An 18087-nucleotide genomic window follows, 5' to 3' on the forward strand; every position below is an offset into this window, starting at 1 on the left:
ATCTTCTTTAATAGTAACGCCTAGATGTCTTACTGCCAATGATTCTTTAAATGGAATGCCATTAACTGATTAAGAACGCAAAACTGTTTTGGTCCTGCATTAACGAAGAACTATGCACTTATCAGTATTTAAATATACATGACCCATTTCGTGCACCAGTCCGAAATTTCTTCAAGACTTTTTTTGAGCTTAATTTGGTCGGTTTTAGATATAACTGAGGTGTAAAGAACGCAGTCATCTGCGAAAAGCTTTATCTTAACATCACTACGTACAGCTTTTACGATATCATTAATATAAATAAGAAATAGAATTGGCCCCAATACTGAGCCTTGTGGCACCCCTGAAGTTACTTTACTGACAGGGTCTCTGAGCAGGACTTTTCAACTTGAACATATTGACACCGGTTTTCTAGATAAGCCCTGATAAATTTAATGAGCGTACTATTTATTCTGATGGCATAAAGTTTCTGTATTAATTTATTATGAGGGACTTCATCAAAGGCTTTGGCATAGTCTAAGAATATAGCATCAATCTGTTCTTTGTTATTAATAGCGAGTGCGAAGTCATGACATACACTAAGTAGTTCTGTCACAGTCGACAAGCAACGTCGAAACCCGTGCTGAGCGTCTGATAAGAGATTATTTTCCTCCAGAAATGCAGTCAAGTGGTAGCAGATAATGTGTTCTAGTATTTTACAGCTCGTCGAAGTCAAGGAAATCGGGCGGTAGTTGGAAACGGACATGCGATTGGTTGATTTGAATATGGGAATGACGCGGGCATTCCTCCAGTCTGACGGAACAGAGCACTGTTCTAGCGAGGCCTGATATATTATCAACAAATAGTGCGAAATCCATTCAGCATAGCGGCGCAGGAAAACTGCGGGTATCTTATCAGGACCATCTGCTTTTTTAGCATCAAGATCAAGAAGCAAGTTAAAAATACCTTCCTGGGAAACAACGACATCAGACATGGGAGACAAAAACCCTTCTGGCTCAGTAATAGCACTGTTATCTTTTGAAGCGTATATGGATTGAAAGTATTTGTTAAATTCATCTGCAACTGTTTTAGCATCTGAAACCGGTGAGCCGTCAACCAATAATTAAATACTGCTGAATTTATTGCCGCTTAAGTACCTCCAAAATTTATCTGGCGCTTCTTTAAGAAAATTGCCTAAAGTGACAATGAAAAAGGTGTCCTTAGCTTTTCTCATCTCCGTTTTAAGCGCGGTACTTAGCGTGCTCATAACAGAATCCTGAGGCCGACCTGAGCACCTTATTCTCTTAAGCTTTCGTTTCATGTGAATTATTTGTCTTGTAACCCAGGGATTATGTTTTTTTTTCTTAACCCTTTCGAGAACAAACATGGCAATACAATAATAGCAAATTTTTTTAACTTACACCACAATGCATTTACATTTTCTTCAGCACTAAAACAATCCATATTCAATTCTAAGTAGTCGAGGATGCTCACATCATCTGCCCTACTGAGATCTTTCACAACAATCATGGACTTATTTTTCCCAGAACACTTTTGAAAGGAAAAGGTGGCAGACACTAACTTGTGATCTGAGAGACCATTCATGACATCAACGGATGTACATTTCATTGCAGTGCTTATAAGCAATAAGTCAAGTGTATGTAGCAGTAGTCCTGTTTGGAGCAGTAACAATCTGAGCCAGGTCGCACGAAAAAGCAATGTTCAAAAGAAGGTCAGAGTGCCTAGAATTCATGCCCATTACATTCATGGTTGACCAGTCAATATTTGGTAAATTAAAATCCCCAGCGAAAACAAATTTTACGTGCTCCCACGGAAACGCAGTACATAGTCATATAGTTGCTCAAGAAACCCATGACCTATTGTTGGAGAACGGTATACAACACTGATAACAACAGAATTACCATAGAAACTAATTTTACAGAATATACTTTCATGATCGGGAATAGCTGGTAAAACAGTCACGTTAATGCTTTCGTTAACAACAATGGCTACTCCACCCCCTCGGGACTGTCCGTCACATTTTTTTGTACGACAGGGGAATAATTTCATTGTCAAGGACTCCTGCATGCAGCCAGGTCTCCGTCAGCAATGTAACGTGTGGGTCATGGTCATAAAGTAGCGTTTCAAATTTAGCTGACTTATTTACAACACTTTGTGCATTTAAAGAAAGCAATCGCTGAGGGCAAGTGTTACTCTCTTGTCAATTTGACGCTCAGTTTGCGGCCATCCGCCACTGGGTGAGGATCCGATCTGTTTGAGGCATAGACTGGCTGTCATCATCTTGCACTGATTCCTCGTCTGGATCCGTACGAGATCTAACAAGCTTGCGTCTTTCGTTCTTGACCTCGTCCCACACGTACGTTTCCTTGTTAAAAACTAGCTTATCATATCTCAGATACACTTTATATTCAGGCGTATGACTGTCTTTAACGGTTGACCATAGCTGCTTTCTTATTTTCTGAATTCTGGGTGAATAGTCCTCAGACATCGAAAATTCAGTGTTCTTAAGTTTCTTTGCATTTCTCAAGAGCTCAGTTTTTTTCATTGTGATCATTAAAGCGCATTATCACTGGACACGTCTTGTTCAACCCCCTTTTTCCGAGGCGCTGTATGCGCTCAAGACTGCTAACTTTGATTCCCAGTTTCTCTTCAAATATTTCACTGAAAACAGTATCTCTCAGTGAAATCGACGTCTCATCTTCATATTCTTTCATTCCATAAATGATCAAATTATTGCGCCGACTTCTGTTCTCAATGTCATCAATTTTCCCTACTAGTACTTCAGTCTCATCTTTCAGCTTAGAAACAAAACGCTCAAACTCTTCTACCCTTTGTACGGCATCTGAGAAGGACTGGAGTTTCTGTTTAATTGAAACCAGCCTTTTGTTTGTTTCTGCAACGTGAGATTCTAGACTTTCCCGAATAGACTCAAGCTCATTTGAGGTCACCTTTTGGTTTTCTAGAATAGCTTCCAGCTGCTCAGAAACCGTACGATTGGGACCGTGGTTCATCTCGATATCCCCACTTAACAAAAGTACAATAAAGCACAACGATTCAAAACAACCCGCGACACATTCACACAGAACCCTTGGGCAAGGGACCACAATCAGACACAAGGAATCACTTTTAAAATCGAGACCACTAGGCCTGCGCAAAAATGATGAACCAGGTTAGACGTGTCTGCATCCTTCCGTTGGTCCCTTTCCCACTGAAGAAAAAAACTTGAGGGGCGGTGCCCGTCGGCTCAGGTGATGACGATATTGCTCCGATGTGCCTTTGCGGAACAGGATAAATGTTCGAAATTCCAAACACCACTCCCGCTCCGCAAGAAGTCACTGTCAGAAAGCGACACAACCCGCACTTGTGGATGAAGCTTTTAGATTGGCGGCGTCTTGGCATGATTGAATCCTTGGGTGGCTAACGGCTCATTGCATGCAGTCAGAACCTGCGCAAAAATGATGAACCAGGCTAGACGCGTCTGCATCCTTCCGTTGGTCCCATGCATATGATGTCAATTGGGCGGCGTGCAACACAGCAGTGTCATCGCGTTGTCGGGCAAACCCGACACTGACGTGTGGAGCCTGTCTTTGTGCAGACCTCCTCGCAACAGCCACCCCAGCAGGAGCCGCTTACATCTTAGATCGATCTTCATCAGCCTGACTACTCCCACTTCAGGGCAAAAGGCCTCTCCAATTAACCCTCTCCTTTGCCAGCTGCGGCCACCATGACCGCCAGACTTCTTAATCTAATCCGTCTATCTAACTTTCTGCTGTGTGAATCATGTTATAACCTAAGGCAGGCACATATAACGTTATAGCTGTGTTCTAAATGTTGATAAACGTTCAGATCATAACTTCAAAGGAACAATACAAGTGTATTTCGAGCCCAAGGATACAGCCCAGTCGTGAAGTGGAATGCCACAGTATTCCACGAGATTAGGAAGACAGAGGATGCATATCAAGTGCTGAAAGGCATATTCCAATACTGCGGCTGCCTGGAGAGGCTAGAGCTAGTAAGTGTAGCTTTCTTGTTCAAAAAAGGATATAGGTGGCAACATCTACAGTTATCATTCAATCATTATTTGTACAGCCTCACAAAATACAAAAGCCCTGTGTCCATGGTTAACACAGAATACAAATACAAACGCACCAGCCAAGCAAACAAAACAACAAATACAATACCCAAAATTAACTCTTTAAGCATAGCTTAAGCGACATGATGAATATACATTTTCACAATTTTCTGCCATGCACCACAAGAGTTCGAAAAAATGCACCTTTAAAGGGTCCCTCAAAAGAGTTTTTGAGCTTGGCTATAAAATGGTTGCATTATGTACAGTGCAGGCCACCGTGCGTTCATGCCCCATATGAGACCTCAAAAGCAAGTGGATAATTTACAATACATTTTTTTAAAAATTCCTGCTTTTGCATTTCGCAGCGACCAGCCTTGCCAGGCTTTTGCACGAAGCCCCCCCCCCCCTTGGAATCCCCGTGCGCGTCGGCAGCAGGCAGAGGTAATGGAGGGGCCCAGTGGGTGGGGACTGCCAGAGAAGCGTCAACATTTCAGCGTGCAAGAATTGACGAGAGGAGAGGGAAAGGCGCTAAGACACGGAAATATCAAATTTTGACTACAGATAACACAGCTTCCGCAACACTCATTACAAATGTTCTTGCTGGAGGATACTTGTGAAGCGCTGTCCTTTGCTTGGTATACTGCGACTTTATTCAGAGCCGCTTTAAGCCTGACCTAAAGTTAAGGGCTTGCAGAATGTGTACTGGCTAAAAATTCCAAATAAGAGTTGTGTTAAAATCCACGAGCCATTTTCAGTGCAGATTATGAGATGAAGGTAATTTATGTTTATGGCAGCTCTTGTATTTCGTAACAGGATTTTAAACAAAGTGATGAGAAGCGGATCACTGGCAGCACATGAACAAAGCTAATCAGGTATGAGCAGGGTTGAGTGCCCCCTGAAAAGGTAATAACTTAGTTTTTGCAGTTGGTTTATAGGTTCCAGATAAGTCATAAAAGTGTTACCCCAAGACTCAATAGAGTGACCCCGAAAAAGGCATAAGTAGAGAATGTGCAGAATAGGACATCCGAAACATTGACGAGCCTTGAGTAAAACATGTGCGAGCTTCGAACAAAGGTGTTTAATGTGCATTTTCCATTGCATGTCCTACTCAAATGAAGTGCCTGAATATTTGTGAGAGACAATTTAATGTTGTTTTCTGCCTTGTAATGATACATCGAGTTCCTCAGTATTCCACTGCTATCCGCGAAAAACAGCATACTTAGTCCTACGAAGATAAAGGACCAGTTGTTTGGACATCAACCTTGCAGAAACACTGTCTTAACTCTAGGGTTATTTCCCACAAATTCTGTCCTACGGATATACCAGAGGTGTCATGAGCATATAAGGATTCCAGTTCTCAGCTCTTAATTGCGGGTAGTGAGCATAGCGGAGTGAGTTGTTCGCTGTTCAGGCTTGAAGTGCCTTGGAGTAAAGAGAGAGTAAATAGAGCGCAAAGGCCTGTGTTCCTCCCTTTTCTGTCTAGCTTCTGCCCGGTCTCGGCGACATCACCACAGTGTGCCACGGCCACACTCAGGTAGGCGCGCACTCTGCTTCCCATTGACTGTACACGTGGCAGTTTTGCAGCAGACAACGGCACTCTCGGTTTATGACGTCACTCAGGCTGCTTCAATATGGCCGTCGTTGCCAGGGGGAGGGGCTTAGATCCAATAACTTCAAATCACAATTTCTAGTTCAGATGAGCGCATAGAGCCCTACTTCTTTTTTAAGTGCACATAATAATGTTGCGACCAGCAGCTACAACATAAAAGCACGATTTGTTGGTAGACCATGTCATGACCCCTTAAGTGTCCAGTAATTTCCACTTTCTCCGGAGCGAAGTGTCTCGGTGGAAACAGGAAGCACATCAATCATGATCTCAAGATTCGTCCTGTGAAAAAGCCGCTTCGCATATATTTACTCGTGCACGAAACTGCAATACGTAGAACAACCAAGTCGTGGCTGCTTTAAGGAAATACAGACTTGTTGCGCAGGCTTGGTGCAGATTACTCGTATTTTGTAATTATGTAGCCACATGTAGCAGGCTTTGCTGTTTGGGGAAGAAATCACATTACTGCCCAAGGGTCAGGGGTTCGGCTCCCGACTAATTAACCCAATTTTTTTTTTTTTCAGCGCAAGTCATTTACTTTATATACCCATGTGTTCTAATAAGGTTTGAGTCATGTAGCGACCTTGTAATCACCACTTTTCAAGTCTCCCGTCCCAAGCGTGACGTAGCCACATTTTTCAATCAATCCAATGTTTGACTGATTCCCACTGATTCCGCACACTAGGCAAGCTTGTCCTTGTGCTTCTTTTTTGCACCAAAGCTTGTGAGAGGTGCTGGGATTTTTTCCACTCCCACTCAGCTCCAGAAACTGTGCAGAATGACCAATCCCGGCACCTCTCACAAGCTTCGGTGCAAAAAAGAAGCACAAGGACAAGTTCATCCAGTGTGCAGAATCGGTCGTCTATAGCTTACCAATGTCACGTGGAAACACATATGCAGGTCAGAGTGGGAGGTGTGTAAATGATCGCCTCCGTGAACACTGCAGGCATGTGACGGACAGGTACGGAGGGTTCCTCGATGTGCATTGTAGGAAATATGAATACAGATCCTCGTGTAGAACCCAGTTCCGCCCCAAGAGAAGACCCCATTGCAAAGTTCACCAATCTATCAGGATTGCACCATCATTACAAAAATCAGCTGCCAACTGAAGCGCGAAATAATCGAGGCAGAGTTGATCGACCGTTTAGGGGACATCTGTGTGTCCAAGCCATCTACCAAGCAGTCTGCGAAGGAATTACAGTCCTTGCGTTGTCACCGATTGCTTTGCTTGCTGCACATGCGTGATCTCAGGCCATGATTTGCCTAGATATTCTGCTCTCCGGTTCATAACAAACTGCTGCAAGTCAGCGCTCGTGTGTCACCTATCTTTCTTTGCCACGCTCGTCTGGCTGTGCACTTAAACTTTCATGTCATATCATGCCAACACGCCCAAACTGCAATTCAAAATTAGTCATTCTCTACTGTACATTCATAGGAGTCCTCACACCACTCGCAGCGCAGTGGTTAGGTAGTGCGCCACTGTCCCAGCAGGTGAGACCCAGGTTGCTCTTCCCGAGCAATCTCTCGTGACCAGTCACGACTGCCACGGTCGACAGTTTTCTCACAATCTGGTGGGCAGGATGCCATCTGTCACTGAAGGCAGGCTGTGATGATGCCGCAAGGCCACGTGACCTCGGTGCCTAGGTTGCTCGGGAAGAGCGATCCGGGTCTCACAAGCCCCAACTGCTCTGAGAATTTTTCGCTCAAGTTGTCACCGCTGCTGCCAACGGGTTTTCCACTGAACGGGACCCTTAACGCTATCATATTAAAACAGAGTACACTGCAGTGATAGGCGACTTCAATGCCACGGTAGGCAAGAAGCAGGCCGGACACCAGGCTGGACAACTATGGTACAGGCTCTAGGAATAGCAGCAGGGAGTTATTAGAAGAGTTCGAAGAGAGAAATAATTTACCCATCATGAATGCTCACTTACGCAAGCGAGAGAACAGGAAATGGACGAGGAAGAGTTGCAATGGCAAGATTAAGAACGAAATAGGCACAGTGCAGGATGTGAAGATCCTCGGAAGGGTGCGATGTAGTGACCATAGGATATTAAGGTCTCAAATTAGCCTACACTTTTAAGAGGGAATGGAAGAAACTAGTGAGGAAAGAGCCCACCAACGAGTTAGCGGCAAGAGGGAAAGTAAAAGAATTCAGGATATCGCTGCAGAACAGATACTGAGCTTTAACTGAGGATCACGACCTTAATGTTAAAGAAATTAATGATAATCTCACAGCTATCATTACAGTGTGTGCAGCAGAAGTAGGTGTACAGGATGGTTAGACAGGATATCGGAAAGGTTTCTCAGGAGACGAAAAATCTAAATATCAAAGCATCAAAGCATCTTACCCCACAGACAGAAGAGAACTGGCAGAGCTAATCAATCAATAAGCTCAAAGTAATCGACATAAGGAAGTTTAATAATGAGAGAATCAAACACTCTCTAAGGAATGGAACGTTAATCAGAGAACGTTAATCAGAGAGGCAGTACAGCACAGCAATGGGACATCCCGCCAGTAACACAGAAAGCCTTAAGAGCAATGCAGAGGGAGAAATCAGCTGGTGACGATCAGGTAACAGCAGATCTGTTGAACGACGGAGGGGAAATTGTGCTAGAAAAACTAGCCACCCTGTACGCGCAATGCCTTATGACCTCGAGTATACTGGAATCTTGATCTTAATCAATACGAAAGCAGACGTCAAGGGCTTGAAAAATTAAGAGACCGGTCAGGTTACTATCTGTTGCCTACAAAGTATTTACTAAGGTAATCTCTAATAGTCCGGGCAACCTTACACTTTAATCAACCAAATGACCAGCTTTGGCGCCCTGCGTTAGCCGTGGTCGTCAGAGTCCTGCATTGAGCATGGTCATCGGCTGTGAGTTCTTGGCCTGCACCACCCGGCTTGCCCCAGCCTCTCAGACCTGAGCAGACCTCGCCATTGCTCTCCCGCCCCATCCCCCACCCAGAACACCCGACATGACGAACTGCACCCGACATACGGACCTGACCTACTGACCCCACCGACCTGAGACGCCGCTTATATATTGTGGGGACTTTGCCCCACGTCGTCCCCTTTGGTTTGCTTCCCCGCTATGAGTATTCCCTAGTTAGTTACCTTAACTAACAAGGGAGGGCGCCAGCGTCGCAGCTACATGAGCGCCACAGACGGCGTGATTGCTGCGTGCACGAGCGCGGGGGAGACGACGCTATCTTCGAAGGGCTGAGGAACTTGGCGGGCGCTGATGTTCCGGCGCGATGCTCCGCCCTTAGCCAGCGGGGCGAGGCTGTGGGGGAGGACGTTCTCCCACATCTCATCCTGTCCGGCCGTGGAGTATTTAGCTTGAGCGAAAGTTCGCTCGTAACCATGCTGGTGAGTTGGACAACCTCGATTCCTTACCGCATTTCATTGCTAGCTGGCGTTATTGTTGTTGTAGCAATAAATGCCTTGTTTATGTCAGCCAGAGTGCCGTTCCTTTGTTTCCCTCAGAGCAAGCCCCCCCATGGTCGGCGTGCGCTGGGCAGGTGGGTTGCGGGCGGCACTGATCTGTCAGCCACGATTAAACGGGGGAAATGTATTTAATCCCGTATTACAACCCCACAGTATCGATACACTGTTTCCCTGCCCATGCCGTACGTTCTGCCCCTCTTGGGGCTTTGGTCGTTGGCTCCTGGCAACCTGTGGCCCGGAAGCTTTGTGGACCAGGATACATTGGCTCATCTCTCATCGTGGCGGCCAACACGTCACAACCTTGCCATTGCTGTTGTGCCGTTGCTGAAGCCCCTCACCATTTCCCACATCCCTTCGTCGGTGTCTTCTATTAACGATCGGGACAATCGCTGGGTGGCCTAGGGTAGTGTCACGAAGAAGACGAAGCTGGCAGTGGCGTGGGACGGAGCGCTCATGCTAGGCCAGCGGCCATAAAATCATCTCACTGCCATAAGTCGTGTTGTCTCATTGTTTGGCTGGCCACCAGGCAGCAATATTGCTGCTTTAGTGCAGCACGATCTGCTACCGTGATCTGCTTCTGCAGGGACCCAACTACGCCTGCGCAGCGGCAGGTGTATGTTCCTCAGTGCCATCTGCGTAGATAGCTCACCGCGGATGTTGTTCACAGTAGTGGTAAAACTGTACTAACGCAACAGCGTTCCGTAGCTTGCGAGTCGGAAAGGCCGGCATCGTCGCCAGAGCAGCGGTGGAGCCGCGTCGTTCGTGCTTGAAAAACCCCGAGGTACCAGCAGCAGGGGCAGCTGCTCCATCAATGCGTGGAACCAGCGGTGGCCCAATAACGATATTGTCACGGGCGATTCACATTCTACTCTTAAAGTTGAAGCTTAAGTGTCCTCCAAGTTATTTTTTTTAATGTTATCCCACGATTAGAGTCCCATATTCTCACAACAACCAGATTGAATGCAGCATCCAGTACAGTTTCAATTTCAGTGTCGCATCTGTATGGCCACGCGCACGTCGTGCGTGCCTTCGAGGCAAGAAAGTTACGATGCAAAATTGAAGCTGCATCAGGAATCGCGCAGCAGGGAGACAGTTCGACATGAGGGGGGAAAAATTATCCCGGACTATCTGCTTCTTTTTGATAAGGCAACGAAGGAAACCTCGGACTCGGCGCTCACTGAGAGCTTCGCAGTAGCCTGCCGAGCAAGGACGTGAAGTCAACACCAGCTCCATTTGTAAACTTTTGTGCCATGCGCATTTTTGGCGTGCACTCCACAGCACGAGATGACCAGAGTGTGTGCTGCAGGCCTATTTCGCTTGTTTTCATTATGCGGGGCGACAACTTGCCCGGTCAGCATGATGCCCGCCCTCATATATATATTAGGGACTAATTGAAGGATTCTCGTACAACGCACATTTTCCGCTAGTGCTGCCTAACGCAGAAGTTGAATAGCGTGCGCTAACAGGACGAACACAAGAAACTTGGAGAAGGCCAAGTTTCCTGTGTTCGTCCTGTTAGCGCACACTATTCAATTGAAATGTACCAACTAGCCCGCCAGAAAGTTTTACAACGCAGAAGTAAGATAACACGAGGCACCTTAGAATTTTGTCCGCAAGGAAATACGGAGTTTTTGCACAGCTGACTCGTTATTTGTTGCAATGTAGCAGCATATAGCAGGCATTGCCTTATGGCGCAACTGGCGCAGCTATCACATCACTGGCATGGTTCTCTGGAATTTGCAGAGCTTTATGTCTCTCGCGATCGTTCGCATGCACAGAAAGTCCTAAACGACCTGCAATGGCTCTGCCTGAGCTGTTGTTGGCAGAAGGAAGGCAGCAGCGCAGTTTGGGCATGCATGCAGCTCCTCCACTATTTTCGCGGCAGCCGCTCTAACCCTATACAATCCTCGTCTATCAGAACCTTGAAATCGCATTTTGAATCTTCAAGCGAGAGGGATTACACAGATGACAGAAACATGCCTCGGAGTCTCGTGCAGCGCTGCCCGCGTGGGGTTTGCCGCGGCATAGTTTCATTTGTACGTCACGGGTGTCTACGAGATTGGTTTATTGGGGTTTAACGTCCCAAAACGACCGAGGCTATGAGGGACCCCATAGTGAAGGGCTCCGGAAATTTCGACCACCTGGGGTTCTTTAACGTGCACTGACATTGCACAGTACACAGGCCTCCAGAATTTCGCCTTCATAGAAATTCCACCGCCGCGACCGGGATCGAACCCTCATCTTTCGGGTCAGCAGCCGAGCGCCATAACAACTGAGCCACCGCGGCGGGTCGGGTGTCTATGAGAGCTTGTACAGGACTGGCTCATGAAAACGTAGCTGCTGAGAATGTAACAGCGAAGTTTTACTGTAATAAAAACAAGACAACATTCCTAAAGGCTACTCAACAAAAGACCATATTCGCATTATCAATCAGAAAGATTTATTTATTTGCTTATTTATTTTGTTACTATCAGAGCCGCTGAGGGGTTACAGATAGGTGTGGTAAGTGATTAATCAAAATCAAATACAAAAGGAGAGATATTAACATAAATGATGAAGAAGCGCAGATTTGAATGCTTCCGGTTCTGGGATGCAGACGATGCAGGCGGGCAGGTGGTTCCAGTCTGAGCTGGTCTTGGGCAGGAAAGAATGAAAGTACTCTCGTTAGTTCTGCAACTTGGAACACTCACTTTGAATCGGTGATGAATAGGGGATGATACATAACTTGGAGCAGTGAAAAGACTTTGTTTTAACGATTCATTTGTGTAATATATTTTGTGGAAAGTTAAAAGTCTAGAAAGGTGATGTCGCAGTGAAAGGTCTGGAAGGTCTAGAGTTCGCTTCATGAGTGTGACGCTAGACGAACAAGAGTATTTAGACAAGATAAAATGGGCTGAATGATTCTGAATAGATTCTAAGGCATTAATCACTGATTTGATGTTAGGGTCCCATACGGAATGCGCATATTCTATTTTAGATCGGACGACTGTTTTGTAGAAAAGTAGTTTTAAACTAACCGGAGCAAGTGAAAAGTTACGGCGAAGGAAACCAAGCATGCGATTAGCATTGTTAGTTATGTGCTCAATATGCGTTTTCCATGCGAGGTCATTGGTAATGTCTACGCCAAGATACTTATAGGCAGAAACAAAAGCTAAGGGGGAGCCATTTCGAATATATGGATGCGGGTTAGTTTTGTAAGGTATTCGTGTTACTTTCACTGCTTTACATTTACATGCATTAAGCTTCATTAGCCAAGTGTCACACCAAGCAGAAGTGTTATTAATGTCAGATTGAAGAACTAAGGTATCAGACGGGTTGGAAATTTCTCTGTAAATTACGCAGTCGTCAGCGAGCAGCCTGATAGATGATGTTATGAGATCAGGAAGACCATTATTACAGATTACGAAAAGGAGAGGCCCTAGAACAGATCCTTGAGGAACGCCCGATGTTACTGAAGAAAGACCTGGATTAGGAACAGTTGTGAATAAGAGCTAATGGACAATATCTCTTTAATCTGCGATTCACCAATGACATTGTCTAGCTAAGTCACTCAGGGGATGAATTGCAAAACATGATCAAAGGCTTAGACAGGCAATGCAGAATGGTGGGTCTTAAATTGATATGTAGGAAACTAAAGTAATGTTCAACAGTCTCGCAAGGAAACAGTAGTTCACAATCGGTAGCGAGGTGCTGGAAGTGGTAAGAGAATACGTTCACTTAGTGACCGCAGATCCGGATCACGAGATTGGAATAGCTAAATAAGAATGGGGTGGAGCATTTAGCTGGTTACTCTCAGATCATAAATGGCACTTCAACAATATCACTCAAGAAAAAATACATTTCGCAAGTATTCATCATGGGCAGAAACGTGGAGGCTAACGAAAAGGGTTCAGCTTAAGTTAAGGACAACGCAGCGAGCCATGGAAAGAAAAACGATAGGTGTAACATTAAGAGACAGGAAGCTGGCAGAGTGGATGAGGGAACAACCGCAGGTTAATGACATCCTAGTTGAAATCAAGAGGAAGGAATGGGATTGGGTAGGGCATGTACTGCAAAGGCAAGATAACCACTGGTCCTAAAGGTTAACGGATTGGATTCCAAGAGAAGGCAGGCGTTGCAGAGGGCGGCAGAAGGTTAGGAGGGCGGATGCAATAAAGAAGGACAGGGTTAACTGGAGAGGTATGGGAGGGGCCTTGCAGTAGGCATGGTCAGGCTGCTGCTGATGATGATGACAACTGACACTGTCACCTTCATGGGTCACACACACTGGAACAATTAGCTTGGACGCTTCATGCTCACTTGGTTACCTGCGACAAAATATTAAATCTGCATCTCCTGACACAAAGCAGCTAGCATGCCAAATCTTTCTTTGCTGAAGACGACAGTGTGCAGCATCTATCTGGCTCCCACGGCAATCATTTTACAACTTTCAGACGATTCAAATGCTTTATCAGGTCCGTTGAAGTCCGAATGATTGAGATTTTACTGTAGAACCAGCTGCTCTATATAGTTCTGAGAGCTTACATTTGACAGAGCTGAAACATCAGGAGTCATGAAGCCTAGGGTGTAGAAGAGGTGTGTTGTTTCAAGAAAACACACTCACCAAAGGACCCCCACATGTACCTTGTTCTGAATGAGGATGGATGGAATGGGCCACCTCTTATAGTGGAGTGGGCATAGATATCGAGGAGATTGCCCTTCACCCTGTTAATAACATTCTTGGTAGTCTGGATGTAAATAGATTCTAAAAGCAAACGTGGTGATAAAGATTTCTCCGTGTCCAAGATTGCAGTGTTACCCCAGTCAGGGGTGTAAGTAATCACTTCTGCATGTTCTGCAAGGCGTCAGAGGACGTGCAGCCTTGGTCGATGTCATTCTGGAGTTCTCTTATTCTGCTCCTAAAATTGCCTAAATCCCTGCATAGCTATTGCAGTGGACCCTGTACTCAGCTCCAGGCCATTGCAGACAAGCTGCTGAACCGGGGCTGTATGCGCAGGTTGCAGAGAGCACTGCTCATGGCTTTGCAGCAGCAGTTGTCATGGCAGGCTTTCTTCTGCTCAGAAGAATGCACACTGGGACTGGAACTGACCAAGAGGTGGGCAGAGTTAAAATCCAGGCCCGCAGGCTTTCGGTAAATGGTAGCAGCAAGTGCGTTGGGAGTTCGGAGAATGAGGATGCCAAGAAAAATGATCCTTTCGGTGACTTCTTCACCCATTGCAATCTGAACTGCTGGCTGAAAAGAGAGATGGTACAGAAACGGTCTGGCATCCTTGTGGTGAATTACACAAAGCCAATCGTCCACACAACGCAAAAATTCGCAAGGCACTCAAGACTACTTACGTATGGGAACACAAAAGCATTAACGCGTTGAGTCATGCTATGTTGCGGGATGACTGTGACTATGAGTCATGACTTTCATACGTTATCTTACATCATTCATGACTATACAACTTCGCTTACATGTGCTGCGACCTTGTACACCAGCATTCTGACATCATCCGAATTTCGTGCCATGGATGGCGACGATCGCCGGCTTTTATGCTAATGGGACATATACTGCTTTCGCATTAATGACAGCTTCGGACGGGCATGGAACAATTCCAGTGGCGAAGTGCGAGGTAGGCACTAGGTTACAGACAATGATGCAACCATAGGTATGCCAGGGGACCCATAGGGGTCCCGAAGTGTAATATTTTAAAACTTCTTTTTTTTTCGCAAGCACATATTTTCTTGAATCAAAATGCTTCTCATAGCCAGAAAGGAATAAGGCAAACCCTGGACTAAGAGGCATGTGTAATGGTAGTATAAAATATCTTTAGGGATGCAGACATCACAGTCCTCCACAGGAAAAATGTTAAAATTTCAAAAAGGAAAAGCGTCAAACCGACTCGTTCAACCAATCGCACTGGTTCGCCCAGTGTTTTCGGTAGCGATTCACTTTTCTCAGAATATCAAAAAGGCCGCACTGATCTGAACCCCGAGCTTTAGCATGAAGGTAAAACTCCGCGCACAAATTTTTATGTTGCTTTTAACTGCTCACTATAGCGGAGGTCCCTTCCAATGGTTGCTTCCACAAGAGCGTTGCTACTTGGGAAAATTATTCCTAATGACAGGCTTTGTTGGAGCGATTGAAAAAGAGGAGGCTGGCTCTTGTCTTCGTTATCCGCTATTAAAAGAGCCCGAATTATGCAGTCAAGTGGAGCGCAATGGTACACATACGCCATCTCGGCCTCTTTGGCCTCCTGCTCGGAGAGGTCCTCCTCGGCGCTGTAGTCCAGTATGGACTTGACGCCGAAAGAACGCAGGCGCTCCAACAGGGGCTGGATGGCCGTCGCAGACTCGCCACCCACGAAGTGACCATAGAAGGTGCTCCGCATCAGGGCCCGGAACAGCCGCCGGCCCAGAACACGCTGACCCAGCCGCAGCAGCTGTACATCAGCAAAACACGTTACGGGAAATTTATTTCTCTGCTAAAAAGTTCTTTTACTGCATCAGCTGTATAAGCGACAACCCCGGCATACCACGATGCCTCCACCATGGAGAGGAAAGCGCGAGCCGTCCCAGATAATCGAAGAAACCCCCGCGGAAGCCGCAACTATGTACACAGTCCGTTGTGAATGTAACTGAAGGAGGAACTGGCGCTAGCGTCTGTAGTAAAAAACAAGAACTAACCACAAGAAGGTTCTGAAAGGATATAACGTCTCTATCTATCCCTTTTTAATTTTGCAACTGCCACGCTTCCTTTGCGTGTTTCGTGAACTCCGTCAGCTGCGTTACTTTGGGTGTTCTCGCCTGCTTTACGGCACTGGTCACAGTCACATTGGTGTCATGTTCCTTCATGTGTTAGTGATGTCGGTGCTGCGACAACCAGAGTGGTGTTTGGTTGTGCTTGTGACCTTCGAAACTGTGAAGAGTGCAGCGAGACACACAGGATACGATGGGAACCACTATCTGCACTTTCTTGGGAGCCATTGCTCATTTCAGCACTGCCCACGAGAAATTAGCTGATGGTTGGTAACTCGCCAGCCTTGAGTTGGTAGCTGATGTGCTCGGCCAAATTTTGCTCGGGTCAGTGTTGAACAATGGCAGGCGCACTGCTGTGTCATTCTATGATTGGCAAAAGGCAAATAACAGACCGCTGGCAAATGCCTAGCCATAGTTGGCCACCGCAAGCAAACACAGGCCTACACCGGGCCACCACAGACCACGAACCACTTCAGGTAAATTTTTACAGTTATGCGTAATTAGGGCACAGCCATTGGTCAAAACACTACATGTCTTGATAGTATGTGTAACAGCCGGAAGAACGTTTTTCAAATATACCACACCACATAGAGATGCCACCACAACTCTGCAGTCCCAGTCATACACAGTGCCACACAGGAGCAGTAGGAGGTAACGCTGTCCAGCCGGGAGCCCGATGATCAGCTTTCACTGGTCGAACAGGCCCAAGCTGCCGTAGCTACCGCAGGAGTCTTGGACTAGGGACTCCACCCACGAAGACTCACAAGACGCTATGAGTAATGCACAAATGGTTTGTCTCTCTCTCAGATATACGAAAGTATAACCTTCATGACATGCACATGTCGCGCAGTCATGGTGCCTGAGAAAATCTAGTCTACGTTTGCATAATGTTCGCAACAAAGACTGCAGAGTGGACTATTAAGTTTTCCTAATAGAAGGTATTAGCAATGCAGTCCGCTCATTTGCATTTCTCGTTTGTGTCATCACAGAGTTACAATTCAGTGAATATTTCATAACGTGCAAGAGCCACTGGCTCCAACAGCAGGGCCTAGATTTGGAGTATCCGTGAAAATTCTTCGTTCTGTGGATGTGCGCTCAACATGGTGCTACATGACCTTTTCTGGTTTGTATAGTGTTTGTATAGCTTGATCTACATGCCGCATCTGCTAGTCGTTTGGCGTTGGTCTTCGTAATAGAGTGATAATATTACTATTCAGATTTAACCAGTAAATATATCGTAACTGGGCCAAATGACTACTACATCGTGAAAAGCTGAAGTCTGTTCTTTTTCATGTCTAAATTAAAGAAAATGCAAATTAGGCTTTGCGAATATTTCTCATGTATTTTGTACAGCTGCCAGTCTAGTGTTCACTCTAGTATAAAAGGTCCCAAGCAAAAAAGGCCAACTGCCGACCATCGGTCCATGCTCGGCTTATGACGCGATGCATATTTAATTGGCTCGCCCATCTTGGCAAATGCACGGGACATGAGCCAGGCACATTGGCATTAACTTGGTCACCGACTCCGGACAAGTCATTTAGGCCAACCAGACGCCAAGAGGGCCACTGCTGATCGGCCCGAGAGGCCAGCTGTTGGTTGGGCCTGCGCGGCTGGCCGAGTGTTCCCATATCTCGAACAGCTTGCAACCAGCGCATGTCGCCGATTCTCTGTGAGTTACTGACGTGGTGTTTTAAAGACTGGCTGTTTAAAAAATCTGAGATCTTCAGCGGGAACTACATACATCATAATTTAGAAACCGAAGTTCCCACTAGATGAAATGTGTTCAGAAGATAGCAAAGCTATCAGAAGTAAATGCAAATAGCATGAGAAGTTACTATTAGTGATTTCCATTTTCGATAAATGGCAGCTAGGCTAGCGCGAGCAGAAAGCCGAGATTTCCTAACCTCAGACGACTGACATTATCACACTGTTCGTGTCCCTGCCATCCAGCAGGGCCTCCTCAGTGCGCTCCCTTTCCCTGGGTGCTCTAGCAGAGAGAAGAAAGCGAAAACGGGTTTCACCAGTTCTAAAGATGGCAGCACAGCTGTGGCCTCGGCGCGCAGATGGAAGTCACTTCACTGCACATTTTTTTATCTCGATGCTGTTATTTTTACCCATGAACTTGTTAAATTCTGATGGTGGCACTGCATTGCAGTGGTGGCAGCGATTAACTGTTGTGTAGGCATTTCAGAAGTCTTTGTTTGCTCTTGATGGCC

The 18087-nt window shown here is 46.0% G+C and overlaps 1 protein-coding gene across 1 annotated transcript in view; it reads right to left on the minus strand.

Annotated features, from left to right (window-relative positions):
* slgA (proline dehydrogenase slgA) overlaps positions 1–18087 on the minus strand; it is a 174193-nt gene that overhangs the window by 71119 nt on the left and 84987 nt on the right. The window contains exon 2 of the mRNA XM_077655754.1: positions 15347–15555. Within this exon, the coding sequence (XP_077511880.1) occupies positions 15347–15555 (209 nt within the window). The remainder of the gene's footprint in view (positions 1–15346; positions 15556–18087) is intronic.

This window comes from Amblyomma americanum, chromosome 2 (genome assembly GCF_052857255.1).
Source record: "Amblyomma americanum isolate KBUSLIRL-KWMA chromosome 2, ASM5285725v1, whole genome shotgun sequence".
NCBI lineage: Eukaryota > Metazoa > Arthropoda > Arachnida > Ixodida > Ixodidae > Amblyomma > Amblyomma americanum.